The following is a 16536-nucleotide window of genomic DNA, read 5'->3' as shown; positions in this document are numbered from 1 at the left end:
CTCGACGGCACTGGGTTTGGTTTTTGGTAGATAATACCATATTTCGTTTACCCATTCATCAGTTGATGGACATTTTAGTTGTTTCCACCTTTGGCTATTATGAATAGTGCTGCTATAAACATTTGCGTCCAACTATTGGTGTGGACATAATGTTTTCACTTTTCTTGGGTATTTACCTAGCAGTGGAATTGTTGGGTCATATGGTAACTCTATGTTTAACTGTTTGAGGAACTGCCAGACTGTTTTCCAAGTTGGCTACACCATTTTATATTCCCACCAGCAGCATATGAGGGTTCAGATTTCTCCACATCCATGCCAACACTTGCTATTATCTGACTTTTTGATTCTAGTGGGTATGAAGTGATATCACATTGTGATTTTGATTTGCATTTCCCTGATTACTAATGATGTTGAACTTCTTTTCCAGTTCTTATTGGCTATTTGTATATCTTCTTTGGACAGATATCTATTGAGAGCTCAGTTAAATTCGAAAGCAGGTTATTATTAACCACGTTAGTATCTGATATGTGAGTAGTTTAGTGAAAAGAACATGATTATCATTAGGGACCTACATGGATTCATAATAAGTTATTCAAAAGTAAATTTTTTTCTTTTTTAATTGGCTTTCTAAGCCAAAAGAATATAACTTGAAGCTAGTGTATTTTGAGTTCAGCAAGGTAGTTCAGAGAGTGTTTCATTACTTATCCATGTTTAAGGTAGAACAAGGTGGGCTAGATAAACTGTGACAATCCTAAGGGGTTTGTGCACGTCTTCCTGGAGGACAGTCTTTGGTGCTCTTTGGCTTGCCTTTGGTCTGATAAGCATTTTTATAGTATCCTGTGCAGGGAGATTTGGAATATTTAGGTCTGAGTAAAATCCAGTTCAGTAGTTGAGAGAAGCAGGACTCAAAATGGTTTTAATATGCTGAAGTCAGATTACAGTCCTGCTTTAGGTTCAGGGTGGATGTAGGGGACCTTACTTGACAGAGGTTTATATACAAAAGATCAAGGCCTTTTAGTTGACCTCAAGCTTGCTGTGTGGTAGTAGTGTCATGACGGCTCATGGAAAGTGTTAGAGGCATTGATAGAAATCCATTATACCAGTCATAGAAGGTAACACTTCTGGGCTGTGCTGTTATAAGACAAGAAACAATTTTTGGTTCCACCTTCTCTGGTTATTAGCTGTCTTTATTTGGGCAGCTGTCTTAACCTAAGCCTCGATTTTCTCATTTTCAAGATGATACAGATCATCTGGTTCTATTTCCTAGAGTTGCGGAAGTCAGATAATGAGTGTGGAAATACTGAGAAAATGTCGAGCATTGCGCATGCATGAGGTGGTATTAATTCTGGGTGCCGTGTTTTAAGTTGGCCATTGACAGACTGGAGAATTTCCAGGCAGTGAAACAAGGAGGGTAAGTCAGGAATTTGGAGATACGAAGACTAAATGAAGAGATTTGGAATGTTTAGCTTGAAGACCGGGAGGGTAGGCTTTGTCCGTTTGAAGTACCTGAGAAGAGGCTTCAAGTATTGTTCCAGAATAGAACTAGAAGATAAAAATTGCAAGGAAATAATTTTCAACTCTGTGATGAGCTCTACTAATTCAGACTTCCTTATGAAATACATTGAATAGGGAACTTATGGAAAGGATTTCTGTATTGGGTGTGAAGTTGGGCTCTATCTCATAATGGGTGATGTTTATTGAGTATTTCCCATGTTCTAGGCACTGTTCTTGGAGCCCTGGTGGCGTAATGGCTAAGAGCTCGGCTGCTAACCAGAAGGTCAGCAGTTCGGATCCGCCAGCCACTTCTTGGAAACCCTATGTGGCAGTTCTACTCTGTCCTGTAGGGTTACTATAAGTCGGAATCAACTTGATGGCAACGGGTTTGGGTTTTTCTGATTAGGCACTCACTAAAGATTTTATATGCATTAATTCTTATTCCTCAGAACAGCCTTATGAGGCTGGGTATCATATTATCATCTTCATTTTACAGTTGAAAAAACTGAGGCACAGAGAGGCTAAGTAACTTGCCCAAGGCTCTTGGCTAGTAAGTTGGGGAGTTGAAATTGAGACCAAGGCAACCTGGGTCCAGAGTCAGTGCTTTTAACTACTTCATTACCAGTCAAATATTGAAGTCTGTAAGATTAAAAAGTGTTTTATTCTATTTATTTTTCCAAATTTCTGATATTACATATGTGTAATGTAAGGATGGAAAATGTTTTTTTTTAATTGTGCTTTAGGTGTAAGTTTACAAGTCAGTCTCTCATACAAAAATTTATGTACACCTTGCTATGTACTCCTAGCTGCTCTCCCTCTAATGAGACAGCACACTCCTTCTCTCCACTCTCTTATTTTCGTGTCCATTCGGCCAGCTTCTGACCCCCTCTGCCCTCTCCTCCCCCTCCAGACAGGAGCTGCCCACATAGCCTCATGTGTCTACTTGAGCCAAGAAGCTCACTCCTCACCAGTATCATTTTCTATCCCATGGTCCAGTCCAGTCCCTGTCTGAAGAGTTGGCTTCAGGAATGGTTCCAGTCTTGGGCTAACAGAATGTCCAGGGACCATGACCTCTGGGGTCCCTGTAGTCTCAGTCAGACCATTAAGTCCGGTTTTTTTACAAGAATTTGAGGTCTGCATCCTACTGTTCTCCTGCGCTATCAGGGATTCTCTGTTGTGTTCCCTGTCAGGGTAGTCAGGAAAATGATAGTTTTTTGTGTCAAATAAAATTGTATTAAGTATTTCTTTTCTTCAAATTACTGGGAAACTTTAAGAAATATTTTATAATATAGAAAATCTATATTAATTCCCTTGAAGTTTACTTTGGAATGAACAAATGACGTATATTTAAAGTGAAAAGCAGATTGTTTTCAAGGAAGGTTAATACATTTACGCTTTCTGTTTTAAAGATGATTTCGAGCTTTTTAGATCAGCAAGCCATCCTGTTTGTGGACACTGCTGATCGCCTGGCCTCCTTAGCTAGAGATGCCCTGGTCCATGCGCGCCTGCCTAGTTTTGCCATTCCATATGCCATTGATGTGCTGACTACTGGGTCTTACCCACGGCTGCCAACCTGCATTAGGGTAAGTGCTTTGTCCCCATGTTCTTAAAAGTTGAAAGCTTAGGCATTGGATTTCACTGTATTATTATAGTCCAGCCAAAAGCTGTTCCGTATTTTTAAAACAAATAGTTCACGTAGTTCGCTTTTTTCTCTACAGCTAAAATTGTGAGTTTTTAAAAAAGAAATTGAGGCCAGAATGTGAATAGCTATCAAAATGGGTAAATCTTTTTTTTTTTTTTTGGAGTGGGGGGGTGGGGGAATATGAAAACGTAACAGGTCTATTTTAGATGTAAGAATACTGCACACTTGTTGCTTTTTAAAAGTGTTCTTTTAACATATTGTAGTAGTAGTTTACTGAATTCGGTGCTATTGTGATATATTTTATACTTTTAAGAAGTGGTAGATGGCATCTACTGACATTAAGTTGGTTTTATAAATGGAGCATGAAGAAAATAGTGTTGTATTACTGTCTTAGCTAGGTGTCTGATGTAATTATTGGCACTCTGTAATGCACTGTAGTAATGGTCGGTAACATTGGCTATAGACTGCAGAAATGAGTGTTGAGATTCTCTTGGCTAAAGTAGGAAAACATTTGTGTAAAGACAGGCACAGATGAAAAATATGCCTCTTCGTACATTTTAAAATAATCACTTAAACCTTTTCATAGGATAAAATTATTCCTCCTGATCCAATTACCAAAATTGAGAAACAAACCACACTTCATCAGCTGAACCAGATTCTTAGACATCGGCTTGTAACCACAGATCTCCCTCCTCAGTTAGCAAATCTTACGGTTGGTACGTACCTGAAATTTTTATTTTAAGAGTTGGCTTGTTTGAATTCTATTTTTTAAAACAGCTTTTTGGGTTTTAGTTGAAGAAGTATCATTATGAAGTTTTGACTACCATTTTGGTGGCGTTTGAATCTGTGAATTGTCAGCCATATTATCTCTCTTTACCTGGAAATTCAGTACTGGTATTTGAAGCCGTTGAGTGGGTGAGATCCCCTAGAGTTGGAGGAAAAAAGAGGTCCCAGAGTTGAGACCGAAGAAGATATTGTTTGTTGATGTTACAAGAGTTGCCTTTGGTTTTTTGATGAGGTACCTGGAAGCTGGCCACGGCTTATGCAGGAACCACTGAATTGTTTGGAACTTATGAAAGAACCTTCAGTCTATTTAAAACTTGTTACAGGCAAGACTGAAAGTTCTAGGTTAGCAGGAAGCTGCTGTTTTTCTAGCAAAGTACAGTTCTTTTTCTTCTTTTTCTAAAAGCAAATGGCCGAGTGAAGTTTCGTGTTGAAGGAGAATTTGAAGCCACCTTGACTGTGATGGGAGATGACCCGGATGTTCCATGGCGTCTTCTCAAGCTAGAAATTCTGGTTGAGGATAAGGAAACAGGAGGTAAATCAGAAATGCTGTCTGGATTTAAATGTTTTGTTATTTTTATATTATTGAAAACTATTGCTGCAGAATAATAAATATACTTAGCAATTTATTTATCCTCTAATTTGAGACAAATTTTATGACTATCACAACTACCTAGTGGCTGTAGAAGTTTGTGTTTCTCAAAGTATAATGTTCTCTAGTTTCCATAGATCACTTCGGTTATTTATTTATTTAAATTCATTTTTCAGTATGCTCTTCCTTAGTTGGTGCTATGATATGATCTGTCCATGTTTCTGATTAACCACTTTCTTTTCTGCTGCCAATGGAAGATGGGCGAGCTTTGGTTCATAGCATGCAAATCAACTTTATCCATCAGCTGGTGCAGTCTAGGCTCTTTGCTGATGAGAAACCTCTTCAGGACATGTACAGCTGCCTACGTATCCTTCTAAAATTTGAGGCGTGTATTTGTGAGGATTTTGTGTCTTCCCCTACCCTCCCTATGTTTGCCATTTGTCCCTAATTCTGAACCGTAGCAGCCTACTTAAGAACCCCGCCGCCCCATACCCATTTGGGCAGATACAGGATAAAGAACTGGCCAGTGTGAACAATAATGACACGTTTATGATAAACCAAGTTTAAAGTTTTACTATTGACTTTTCAGGTAAAAGCAAAAAGTGGCTAGTTAAAAATAGTACCATTTGGCCTATCCATAGTCTCTAAACTATGATGAATTAAGGAGCAACCTGGACCTTATGGTTTATTTGTTAGTTCAAATTAAATATAAAAACTTTCTAAAATTATATCACAAATTATAACACTTTTTAGGATAAGTCAGTGGAGAAATATGATTCCAGAAATATCCGTCATAGCCAAATTTTTGGGAATAGAGCCTGTATTCAATGAGGTTTACGTGTACTGGATTGACTGTTGGAGTAAAACACTATATTGGATTTGCTTAACGAGATCCATCAGATTCATTCTGCTTATCCCTTCAGTTAGAAGTGTTACATTCCCAAACTCTAATGTTAATCCGAGAGCGGTGGGGAGACCTTGTGCAGGTGGAAAGGTATCATGCTGGAAAGTGCCTCTCCCTCTCAGTTTGGAAGTAAGTAAAATTGGTTCTGGTAGGTTCATGCTATGACCATAAATACGCCATCTTTTTGTTTCTCTTTTTTCTCTTAGACGTGTTTTAATATGCCAATGGCTGTGTACCTCTGTGAATGCTATTCTGTGTAGTAAGGTCCTGTGGTAGTCCATAGACCACACAGGACATCCATAATTGACACCTCTTTTAGAAAAACTCTTTTAAGTACTGAGACATTTATCCGTTTGTACTAAGGCTTACCATTCCTAAAAGTTTGAGCGTTTAGTGTATCCTGGGCTCATACCAGATTGCTTAAAGACCATTAGATTAGATTGTTGAGTATCATTTTTTTAAAAACATGTTTGCTTATCACAGCTTTACCTTTTGAAGGGTACCTTTTAAAAACTTTTGTTTTTCATTACAAGTAAGCAATGTTTTATGAATATGCTTAAAGATGTCACATTTTTAATGCAGGCCTAAGTGTCATGGAGCCGTGGCGGTGCAGTGGTTAAGAGCTCAGCTGCTAACCAAAAGGTCGGCAGTTAGAATTCGCCAGCCGCTCCTTGGAAACCCTATGGGGAAGTTCTACTCTGTCCTGTAGGGTCGCTAGGAGTCGGAATCAACTCGACGGCAGTGGGTTTGATTTGGTTTTGAAGTATCATGAGAAACATTGACTTTCTTGTTTGTCTGTAATAGCTACTCCTTGCATTGAAGAGCAATCTTCATGCTTGTGTTCTACTCTTTGACTTCTCTACTTTATAAGTGTGTATTTAGCTAGACTTCTCGGCTATGTGTAACAAAATGCTTTTCTTTGGATTTTGGGAAAAATTGGTATCAGGCTGTTTAGAATTCTCGATTCCCCGTTTGAACTTTGTTTGATGTTCCCATTTTTTATGAAAGGTGGGGAGATACCACCTAGAAGACAGGTTTTTTTGTTTGTTTGTTTTTTATTGTGCTTTAAGTGAAAGTTTACAAGTCAAGTCAGTCTCTCATATACACCTTGGTACATAGTCTTGGAAACCCTGCTGGCGTAGTGGTTAAGTGCTACGGCTGCTAGCCAAGAGAAGAGGTCGACAGTTCAAATCTGCCAGGCGCTCCTTGGAAACTCTATGCGGCAGTTCTACTCTGTCCTATAGGGTCACTATGAGTCGGAATCGACTCGACGGCAGTGGGTTTGGTTTTGCGTTTATATACTCCTAGCTGCGTTCCCCCTAATGAGACAGCACACTCCTTCCCTCCACCCTGTATTTCCGTGTCGATTCAGCCAGTTTCTGTCCCCCTCAGCCTTCACATCTCCCCTCCAGACAGGAGCTGCCTACGTAGTCTCATCTGTCTACTTGAACAAAGAAGCTCACTCCTCACCAGTATCATTTCCTGTCTTATAGTCCAGTCCAATGCCTGTCTGGAGAATTGGCTTTGGGAATGGTTCCTGTCTTGGGCTAACAGAAGGTCTGGCGACCATGACCTCCGGGGTCCTTCCAGTCTCTCAGACCATTAAGTCTGGTCTTTTTATAAGAATTTGAGGTCTGCGTTCCACTGCTCTCCTGCTCCTTCAGGGATTCTCTGTTGTGTTCATTGAAGAAGACAGGTTTTTTTGTTTAGTTTTGGTTTTTGTGCGTGTGTTTTATTTTTAAATTCTGTTATCCTTTTTTAGTGCAGTAAATTAAATATTTTTTTGGATCACAGAATAGCTATCTTCTCTGTATTCATTTATTCTCTCCACAAACATTGAAGGCCTACCATGTTTTAGGCTCTGGCTAAGATACACACACACACACACAAAATTGCCATTGGGTGGATTCCAACTCAGCGGCAACGCCACATGTGTCAGAGAACTGTGCTCCATAGGGTTTCCAGTGGCTGATTTTTTGGAAGTAGATCACCAGGCCTTTCTTCCAAAGTGCCTCTGGGTGGACTTCAACCGCCAGCCCTTGATTGGCAGCCGAGCATTAACTGTTTGTACTGGCCAGGGACTCCAAGATACACAATAGATTGTCTCTATTTTGTTCCAAAAGTTAACAATCTGTGTTGAAAAAAGTTCTTAACATTTCCTTTTTCTCTTTAAGTCAACAGGTTCTTGGGAGAAAAACAGGGACAGCATCTGTTCACAAAGTTACAATTAAAATTGATGAGAATGATGTCTCTAAGCCTTTACAGATTTTTCATGATCCTCTTTTGCCAGCTTCTGATTCCAAATTAGTAGAAAGAGCAATGAAGGTAAAAGATCTCAATGTATTTTCATATCGGTTTAATTAGGTGAATATAATACAGCTTAACATATATACTTCAACTTTTAGCACAAATTTCTTAAAATACCTAGTTGTTCCTAAAATCCTTTAGGAAACTTGTTTTAAGTGAATGTTAGTACTTCTGAATTCGTGGTTTTTTTTTTTTTTTAAACATCTGACACTGTAACATAATTTTTAAGATGTTCTTTTAAATTTTGTAACTTAGATCACTGTGACAACTGATTAGTATCTTGATCTCTACTCATCAGAATGCTAATTATAGGCTTCAACTTATCAGTACCATATAAGTTAAATTTTAACTTTATCTAAGTTTACTTTCTTTTACTGGTTAGCGATTCATCAGTGTGATTCTAACAGGAAGTACCTTGAGGCACATAAACCTCTCGGGCTTTTAAAGTGAAAATGTTTAAATTGCACCTATGATTGGGCTGTTCTTGTTGATGCAGATTGATCACTTATCAATAGAAAAACTCCTGATTGACAGCGTCCATGCAAGGGCTCATCAGAAGCTCCAGGAACTGAAGGCCGTTCTTCGAGGCTTCAATGCCAACGAAAACTGTAGGTTTTTTTTAAATTGACATTCCTGTCTTTTGTTTAAATTAAAAAAAGAAAAAATTAGTATCCACTTTTAGTTTATGAAAGGTTTTCCTTAATATGATGTTTTTCCTGGTACAGGTAGTCCCCGACTTACGATGGGGTTCTGTTCCCATGACTCTGTTGTAAGTCAGTTCTGATGTAAGTTGAATATATCATTTTTTTTTTTTTAGTTTTCATTATTACTGCCTTTTATTATCAGTATCTTTATAAATCATAACAAGTGAAGAGCTGAGAATGGTAACATCAGCAACATTGTATGTAGTACGTATTACTAATGATAAAATGTACCCTCCCCCCAAAAAAGGACAGTTGTTAAGTACGGTTCTGTGTAACTCGAATACGTCATAAGTCAGGGACTATCTAAATACTGTTTCGTTGAAGAGGCTGGACATTCCTGCATTTTACCTTGTGATTTACCAAGCTCTTTCTAATTTTTCCCTTGTTCTTTATTATTTAGCTGGGCTCATTATTGCAATGTTTGTATGTTGACTCTCCTTAAAACTTTTTTCCTATTGAAATGGAAGCTCTTTTAACATTTTAATATGAATCTTATCTCTTAGTTTTTCTTCTAGGGTTAAAGCCGCTTTCCAAATATACATATAATGTATTTATAAAATATGCTTCTTTGAGTCAAGCAGAATTCATCATTTGTCTTTTTTTTTTTTTTTAAGGTTTTTGACTGGTAACTCATTAACATGGTTCAAAGTAAGAATACAGATATATATATAGTGAAAAATCTTTTCACCCCCTCATAACCACTTCTATTAGTTTTCTTATGTAACTTTCAGGATTTTGTTATGCAAAATAAGCAAGTTGGAATATATACTTGTACTACTCCCCTCTCTTATTTGGACTGATATTACAAAACCTTTTATAAACGTTATTCTAAATGGAATTACTGAGTCAGGAGACTAACTTATCTTTTTTTTTCCCTCCTTTTATTACTTAACCAGTTTCATGAGCTGGTTTTTCATTTTTGCTTTCTGCTTTTTAACCAAAAGAATTAAGTATTTTTTGAATCAGCATATTTAATTACTTTTTATCTAAGTTGAATTTGTAGTAAGTATATTTAATTTTTATTATTTATTTATATTTACTTTTTTATTATTTGTTTTCTTCTGGTGCCTGACGGATTCTTTTGTTGCTCGCTTTCTATTTGTTCAAGTTGTAGGGACAGTTCTCTGATTTTGGCTCTTTCTTCTTTATGTATGTGTGCATTTATTGATATAAATTGACCTCTGAGCACTGCTTTTGCTGTGTCCCAGACGTTTTGATAGGAAGTGTTTTCATTCTCGTTGCTTTCTATGACTTTCTTTATTCCCTCCTTAATGGCTTCTATAACCCAGTCTTTTTTGAGCAGGGTATTCTTCAGTTTCCCAGTATTTGATTTCTTTTCCCTGATTTTTCTGTTATTGATTTCTACTTTTATGGCCTTATGGTCTGAGAAGATGCTTTGAATTTGTAGTAAGGATATTTAAAACTTGGTGGGGGGATCAATCATTTTAGAATGTAAACACTTTCATTCTAGGAATATAGTTTCATAATATCATTATGAGTGTACTTATTATCCCCTCCGCAATTGTTTTTGGCTGTGATTACCTCGTACCTAAAGTGAACAGCCTTTATTGGGATGATATAGGTGAAGTGCTATATAAATATGAAATCTTAATGGTGCTAGTAGCAAAGGCGCACTGCCTTTCTTCATCACGGAGCCCAGCTCAAGTCATTATACTTAAGAAAGCCGCTTCTTAGGATGTACTAGTAGCCCTGGGTTAAAACAGCTTTGATGTAATACATAAAAACACCCCCAAAGAAAAGGCAGAATGTCAGAAAAATAAATTTGTATTTACACAGTGTTTATTCAAGGAAAGTGAAAGAATAGAGGTGAACAAAAAGGGACTAAGAGAAATCAAGGTATCAGCTTATACTTTTAAAGAGACTAGGGAGAAAGGCAGCTTAACATAACAGAAACGAAAATATGGGCCTTAAAAAAAATAAATGAGGAGTATACCAGAAATTTGGTGAATGTAGTGGTTAAATCTATTTTTTGGTGCATGTCCGCCAGCCCCATAAGGGTTTAATATTAGATTCATCAGCTCTTAGTAATTTTAATTATGCAGTGGAAGTGTTTTCCCCCCTCCTTTTTAATCCTTCAAGCAAAGATGTAAAATACAGACCTAAAATTTATGATTGGAAAGTATAATTGAAACTCTCATTGGGGTTAGAAAGGGCACACAACCTGCCCCTTTGTTCTTTTTAAAAAATCAGCTTTATTGATTTATAGTTCACATACAATTCATTTATTCAGTGTTTTTTAATATACTTAAAAGAGTTGTGCAATCATTACTGTAATCTAATTTTAGGATGTTTTAATCACCCCCAAAAGAAATCTTATACCCATTAGCAGTCACTCCCCATTCTCTTCTTCCCCCAGCCCCTGACAACCACTGATCTACTTTCTGTCTGTATAGACTTGCCTGTTCTGGACATTCCATACAAATGGGCTCATATAATATGTGATCTTTTGCATGTTGTTTCTAACAGAGTTTTTTAAAATTATCCATGTTGTAGCATGTTTCAGTACTTCATTTTCCTTCTTATTGCTGAGTAGAATTCCATTGTATGGCTAAAATACGTTTCATTTATCCATCAGTTGATGGACACTTGGGTTGTTTCCTCTTTTTAGCAATTATGAATAATGCTGCTATGAACATTTGCATACAAATTTTTGTGTGACCATATGTTTTCATTTCTCTTGGGTAGATATCAAGAGGTGGAATTGCTGGATTACATGGGAGCTCTATGTTTAACTTTTTGAGGAACTGCTGGAATGTTTTCCAAGGTTTCTGTACCACTTTACAACGCCACCAGCTGTGTATGAGGGTTAAAATTTCTCTACATCCCCCTTCTATATTTTATAAGTGTCCCCATTTTGGGATTCCTTAAGACCCTGTTGCCTTTAAATACTTAGAGCCTTATATATGCCAAAATGGTTGTATTTTATTTTCTGTAGAGAAAAATACGGACATTAGTGGTCATGAAATATGTTCATAGGTGTACATGAAAATATTTTCTGTGTTTTGGACTGTGTTCTGTATATTCTTCTTCCACACCCTATCTTTTTAAGAATATTCAATTTCGACAATTAGGTTGAAATTCTAATTGTTATCCTAATTACCAGAACTAATTTTATTCCATTGCTGTACTTAAGAAATGGTTTCGCTTTAAAGAATTACAGTAGTACAGAAATATTTTAAAATCCAGCAACCCTGCTTCAAATCTGTAATCAAACCTGTTGCCGTCGAGTTGATTCTGACTCATAGCAGTATCAATGACTCAAACTGCCAGCCTTTTGGTTAGCAACCGAACTCTTAACCACTGTGCCACCAGGGTCCAAAGTCTGTAAGCACTTTTTATTATATTTGAACAAATTTGTCACACTCCTCTGAATTATAAAATACTGTAAAAGAAATTCCTGTTTGTATCTTTCTGTTCTGTCTTTTTCAGGTGAAAGGTGTGCTGGACCTGTATGTTAAACATTTGTATACAAATATTTATTAGTTATACTTGAAAGCAATTTAGTTTTATCTAATTAAATATGTCCCCTACATTCTTTTGCTGTATTGATTTGTTTGATAAATATTTCTTTTTATAGGCAGTATGAAAGGTAACTTCATTTTAATTATTGCAAATTATAATAAGGTTTTAGTTTGTTTGATTCATAAAGCACTGTGGCTATGTACATTTGTTGAGCACTTTTTTTTTAATAATTTTTATTGTGCTTTAAGTCAAAGTTATATATATACCTTACTACATACTCCCATTTACTCTCCCCCTAATGAGTCAGCCTGCACCCTTCTTCCAGTCTCTCCTTTCGTGACCGTTTTGCCAGTTTCTAACCCTCTCTACCTTCCCATCTCCCCTCCAGACAGGAGATGCCAACACAGTCTCAAGTGTCCACCTGATACAAGTCACTTTTTTAAAATTGTAGTAAAAATATGTATAACAAAACTTTTGTCATCTCAGTATTTTTTTGCATGTACAATTCAGTGGTATTAATTACATTCATAATGTAATGCAACCACCACCACTTTCCATTTCCAACTTTTTCCATCACCCTTAACAGAAACTGAGTTTTCTCTAAGCAGTGACTCCCGTTTTCCCCCTCCCTCCTGCCCCTGGTAATCACTAATAAACTTTGGTCTCTAGACATTTACCGAGTTCTAGATATTTCCTGTCAGTGGGATCATCAACATTTGTCTTTTTGTTACTGACAGCACTTTGTTTTATAAAGCACCTTCACGAACTTGTCATTTCTTCCTCCTAATGGCCTGTTGTGTCGACGGGACGATATTATTTTCTTGTTGCACAGAGCAGTCACACTGATGAAAGCCTGTGCCTACGTTACCACTCTTGTCCCTCCCTGCCTTTCTTCTGTGCCATCGCTTTAGAGGAACTTGGTAACCAGAGGAGCATATTCCTTTTACAGTTCCTCAATCTGATCAGCACCTGGAGTGCTTTCACTGCTCTGCTCTTTTACTGGATTTTGTTATGCCAATTTGTGGGATTAAGGGAAAAGTTAATTGGGCCTGATGAAAAGACTATGAAACTGTAGATCAAGTATATTGGAAGCTTTGGGGATATGTGTTTAGCAGCTGCCTTTGTCCTTTCCTCATCTGTGACTTGAAAATGAGGTACATAAGTGACTTGGGAAAAAAAAGTTTTGTTTCTATTTAATAAATAATGTTAAATAGCTTTCAGTTTTTTTTTTTTTAAACACATGGGCCCTAATTGCCAGAAAACCTCTCTCTCTTTTTTTTTAAACGAAGAATGGCATTGAAAATCTTCAAGCCATAGATGAAATTCATTTTATTTACCAAGCAACTGATTTTCTTCCCACATATCAAAAAGAAAATCCTTAAAAATTGGCTTATTATGAACTACCAAGTGAAAGTAAAACAGACTCAATTCAGATAGGGGTATATTTGCTTCAAGTCAACTTGAAAATTACATTCTTCCTTTTGAGGTACTAATTTACATAATAGTACTATTCCAAATTTTGCAAAATCATGTTTTTCCTCTAACATTTAGGATCATTCCATAATTGCTTCTTTTCTACTCACTGAGAAGTAATTATTTTGGAAAATATTCAGATAGAAATATAATTTTTAATTCTTAACTGTTCAGCTTCCATAGAGACTGCACTTCCAGCGCTTCTTGTTCCCATCTTGGAGCCCTGCAGTAGTTCGGAGTGTCTACATATTTTTGTGGATTTGCATTCTGGAATGTTCCAATTGATGCTTTATGGACTTGGTAAGCTACCAAATAGTAGTCACTCAGTATAAGAAAAAAAAGTTAACAAAAGCAAAATAAAGGTGTTTTTGCCATTAAGTATTAGAAGGAATGATAGTAGGCGGTATAGAAAGTAGGTACGGGATGAATAACTCTGGCTGATGTCTATTCCATGGGGCTCTATTTAACTATACTATTTTGGATTTTAATGTACCAGAAATTAAACGTCCCAGTATGAAGTATATTCATGTTATTTCTTTTATGTTAAAATATTAATGTTGATAGCTAATGTTTTGTAGATCTCTATCGAGTAGCTCAGTTTCTATTTTACCATGTGTTGTTGGGTGACATTGAAATGAGTACAAGGAGGTCTAATGTCATTTGTGGCTGAACTTATTTATGACAATATAAACATCTAAGATGACTTAATAGGAAGTCCTGGAAGAAGGGAGTTTTTTTTTTTTCTGGCTGATGATGAATGGTTTCTATAATAGAGACAGAAAATCTCTAATAGATCTGTTGGTTTAAACACAGTAGAAATTAAAGTTTGATTTCTGACTTGTTCTGTTACTAAGTTCTGAAATGATGACACGCTGGAAACTTAGTGTTTTTGTATTTTTAATGGAATAGTGTTCTTGAATATATTAGCATATTTGCCATTTGAAATTAGTATTAAGCTAGGCAGAGTAATTAAAAGGTTTTCAGGTTATATGGCTGTAAAGATTGATTTTTCTGTGAGCTGCTTGTGGAAAACTGAACTTGTTACTTTGAATCATATCACATTTATGATAGCTAAGTGACTAAAAAAGTAACAGATTTATGAGTTGTCTTTTAACTATGTTTCCAGACCATACTCATAAATAAAAAACCTAAACATATAAAAATGAGAGAAGCAGAAAATAGCCACCTATTGGCAATTATTATTTTAGGGGATGTTTGCTCTTCTAATGTTTTTATAATTTTTTTCCTCTTGAAATCGTATCTTGCTTTTTTACTCAGCATTCTTTTATTAGCATTTTCTAGTGTCATTCAAACCTCTAAGTGGCATATTTAGCAAACTAATCTTCATCTTTACAGCTCTTGTTTATGCCAGAGACCATATGTGTTTACTAAATAAACATTTTATGGAGTTTTATAGTTTTTATATATTTTAAGGTTCTGAACCCAGTAATGCTATGAGTTTTTAAATGTTTATGATAATTTAAAAATATTAATTAGACTAAGAGTTTTGAGAATTAGAATATAGGCAAAGAATTAATTCATTTATCTGCCACTTGTTCTTCCTGCCAGTGTACCTTTGTTATTAATTGGTTTCCTTAACTAATTATTTTGCTAAACGTTAAAGGGGGTAAACAAATCAGGTTGGTTTATATCTAGTGATGCATTTACTTTAGCTTTTCTCTGATTCAAAAACAGCACTATTTTCTGCCTTGGAATAAGTAGGTAAAGATTTTGTGTCTCGTGTAAGCAATTAAGTAACAAAGTGCTTTGTTCTGTAGACCAGGCTACTCTAGATGACATGGAAAAGTCTATGAATGATGATATGAAACAGATCATTCCTTGGATTCAACAACTTAAGTAAGCTTATTTACTTAGCTAAAGACTAAAAATGGAAATGTGTTTTGGCATGATATATTTTCTTCTCCATTATTACTTCGATCCGTCACTGTCCTTAAGATTTCTTGAACGCCTTTGGTACCTTAGAATGTAAATTCTCATGGAATCAGTCCAAAATGGCAGTTCCTTGTTTCAAATTACCCTCTAGAGCAAGTGTAGTTATGAAGACTGTGACACTCAACTGTCTTTCCTTGCCACATTTTCTCATGTACAAGCACTTTACAAATCACTTACACAATGAATTTTACTGTATTAAGTGTTCTCGGCAATAGCCTTATTCTTATCTGAGATAATCTTCATGGTATGAATCTACCAGATGACACTTTCAGAACAGTGGTTTCTGCTTCTCTAATACTGTCATTCAGTTTGTCTCAGAATCCTTTGAATGCCTCAAACTGTTAATTATGATTAACAATAGTTAATAAAATTACAAAGAATAAAAATAAATTAGAGATCAAAACCAAAACTGGCAAATGAAGAAGTGGGAGAGACTAAAAGACCTCCCCCGCCAAGAAAAAAAGACTTCAGTGAGATCTCTTGCTTTTGTGATCATTTGTTTGAGGAATTCAGTATAATCAAGTAATTTTTTCGTTAAGAAGGCATGTTTTTTAATGCCATTAGGTGATATTATACGAGACTTTTTTTGAATAGCTGTTTATGTATGAAAAAGGGCAATCATTCTGAGTAACAATTTCTAAAACTTTTAGTGTTTTAGTATCATTTTTTTTGTGCATTTTTGGGTACGTGTTGGCTAAACAAGCAAGGCTGAAATACTTAATGTACTTAATAATTTACTTCTTACATCTTGAGATTGTTTATCTGGCAGTTCCAGCTAGCAGAAATATAACCTAAAACCAGAAAGCTAACTCACATAATTTTTTTTAAAAAAAGATCCCCTCATTGTCACTTTATAGAAGTGCTTCACAAATGATCTGTGGTGAATGACCAGTTTATTGCTAAATCTGTCTTGGGGCATTAATTTTTTGAAACAACTTTATTGAGGTATAATTTACCATAAAATTCACTCATTTCAAGTCTTCAATTCAGTGATTTATATGTTACCACAATCCAGTTTTACAATATTTAGAACATTTCCATCACTCTAAAAAGATGCCTGTTTACAGTTAATTCCTAGTCCCAGCCCTCTACTAATCTTTCTGTTTCTGTAGATTTTCCTTTTCTGGACATTTCATATAAACGGAATCATAAAATATGTGGTCTTTTTGCATTTGGCTTCTTTCACTTAGCATAATATTTT

At 36.0% G+C, this 16536-nt stretch overlaps 1 protein-coding gene across 3 annotated transcripts in view; it reads left to right on the top strand.

Moving 5' to 3' along the window:
• Positions 1–16536, top strand: part of MED14 (mediator complex subunit 14) — a 77748-nt gene that overhangs the window by 15175 nt on the left and 46037 nt on the right. For all 3 annotated transcript variants that reach the window (XM_064278148.1, XM_010597778.3, XM_064278147.1), the window contains exons 4-12: positions 2904–3077; positions 3723–3852; positions 4326–4454; positions 4769–4876; positions 5412–5544; positions 7590–7740; positions 8219–8330; positions 13557–13682; positions 15161–15239. In XM_064278148.1, coding sequence (XP_064134218.1) covers positions 2904–3077; positions 3723–3852; positions 4326–4454; positions 4769–4876; positions 5412–5544; positions 7590–7740; positions 8219–8330; positions 13557–13682; positions 15161–15239 — 1142 coding nt within the window. The remainder of the gene's footprint in view (positions 1–2903; positions 3078–3722; positions 3853–4325; positions 4455–4768; positions 4877–5411; positions 5545–7589; positions 7741–8218; positions 8331–13556; positions 13683–15160; positions 15240–16536) is intronic.

Source organism: Loxodonta africana, chromosome X (genome assembly GCF_030014295.1).
Source record: "Loxodonta africana isolate mLoxAfr1 chromosome X, mLoxAfr1.hap2, whole genome shotgun sequence".
In the NCBI taxonomy this organism is placed as follows: domain Eukaryota; kingdom Metazoa; phylum Chordata; class Mammalia; order Proboscidea; family Elephantidae; genus Loxodonta; species Loxodonta africana.
This window is presented reverse-complemented; position numbering and strand designations above follow the sequence as displayed.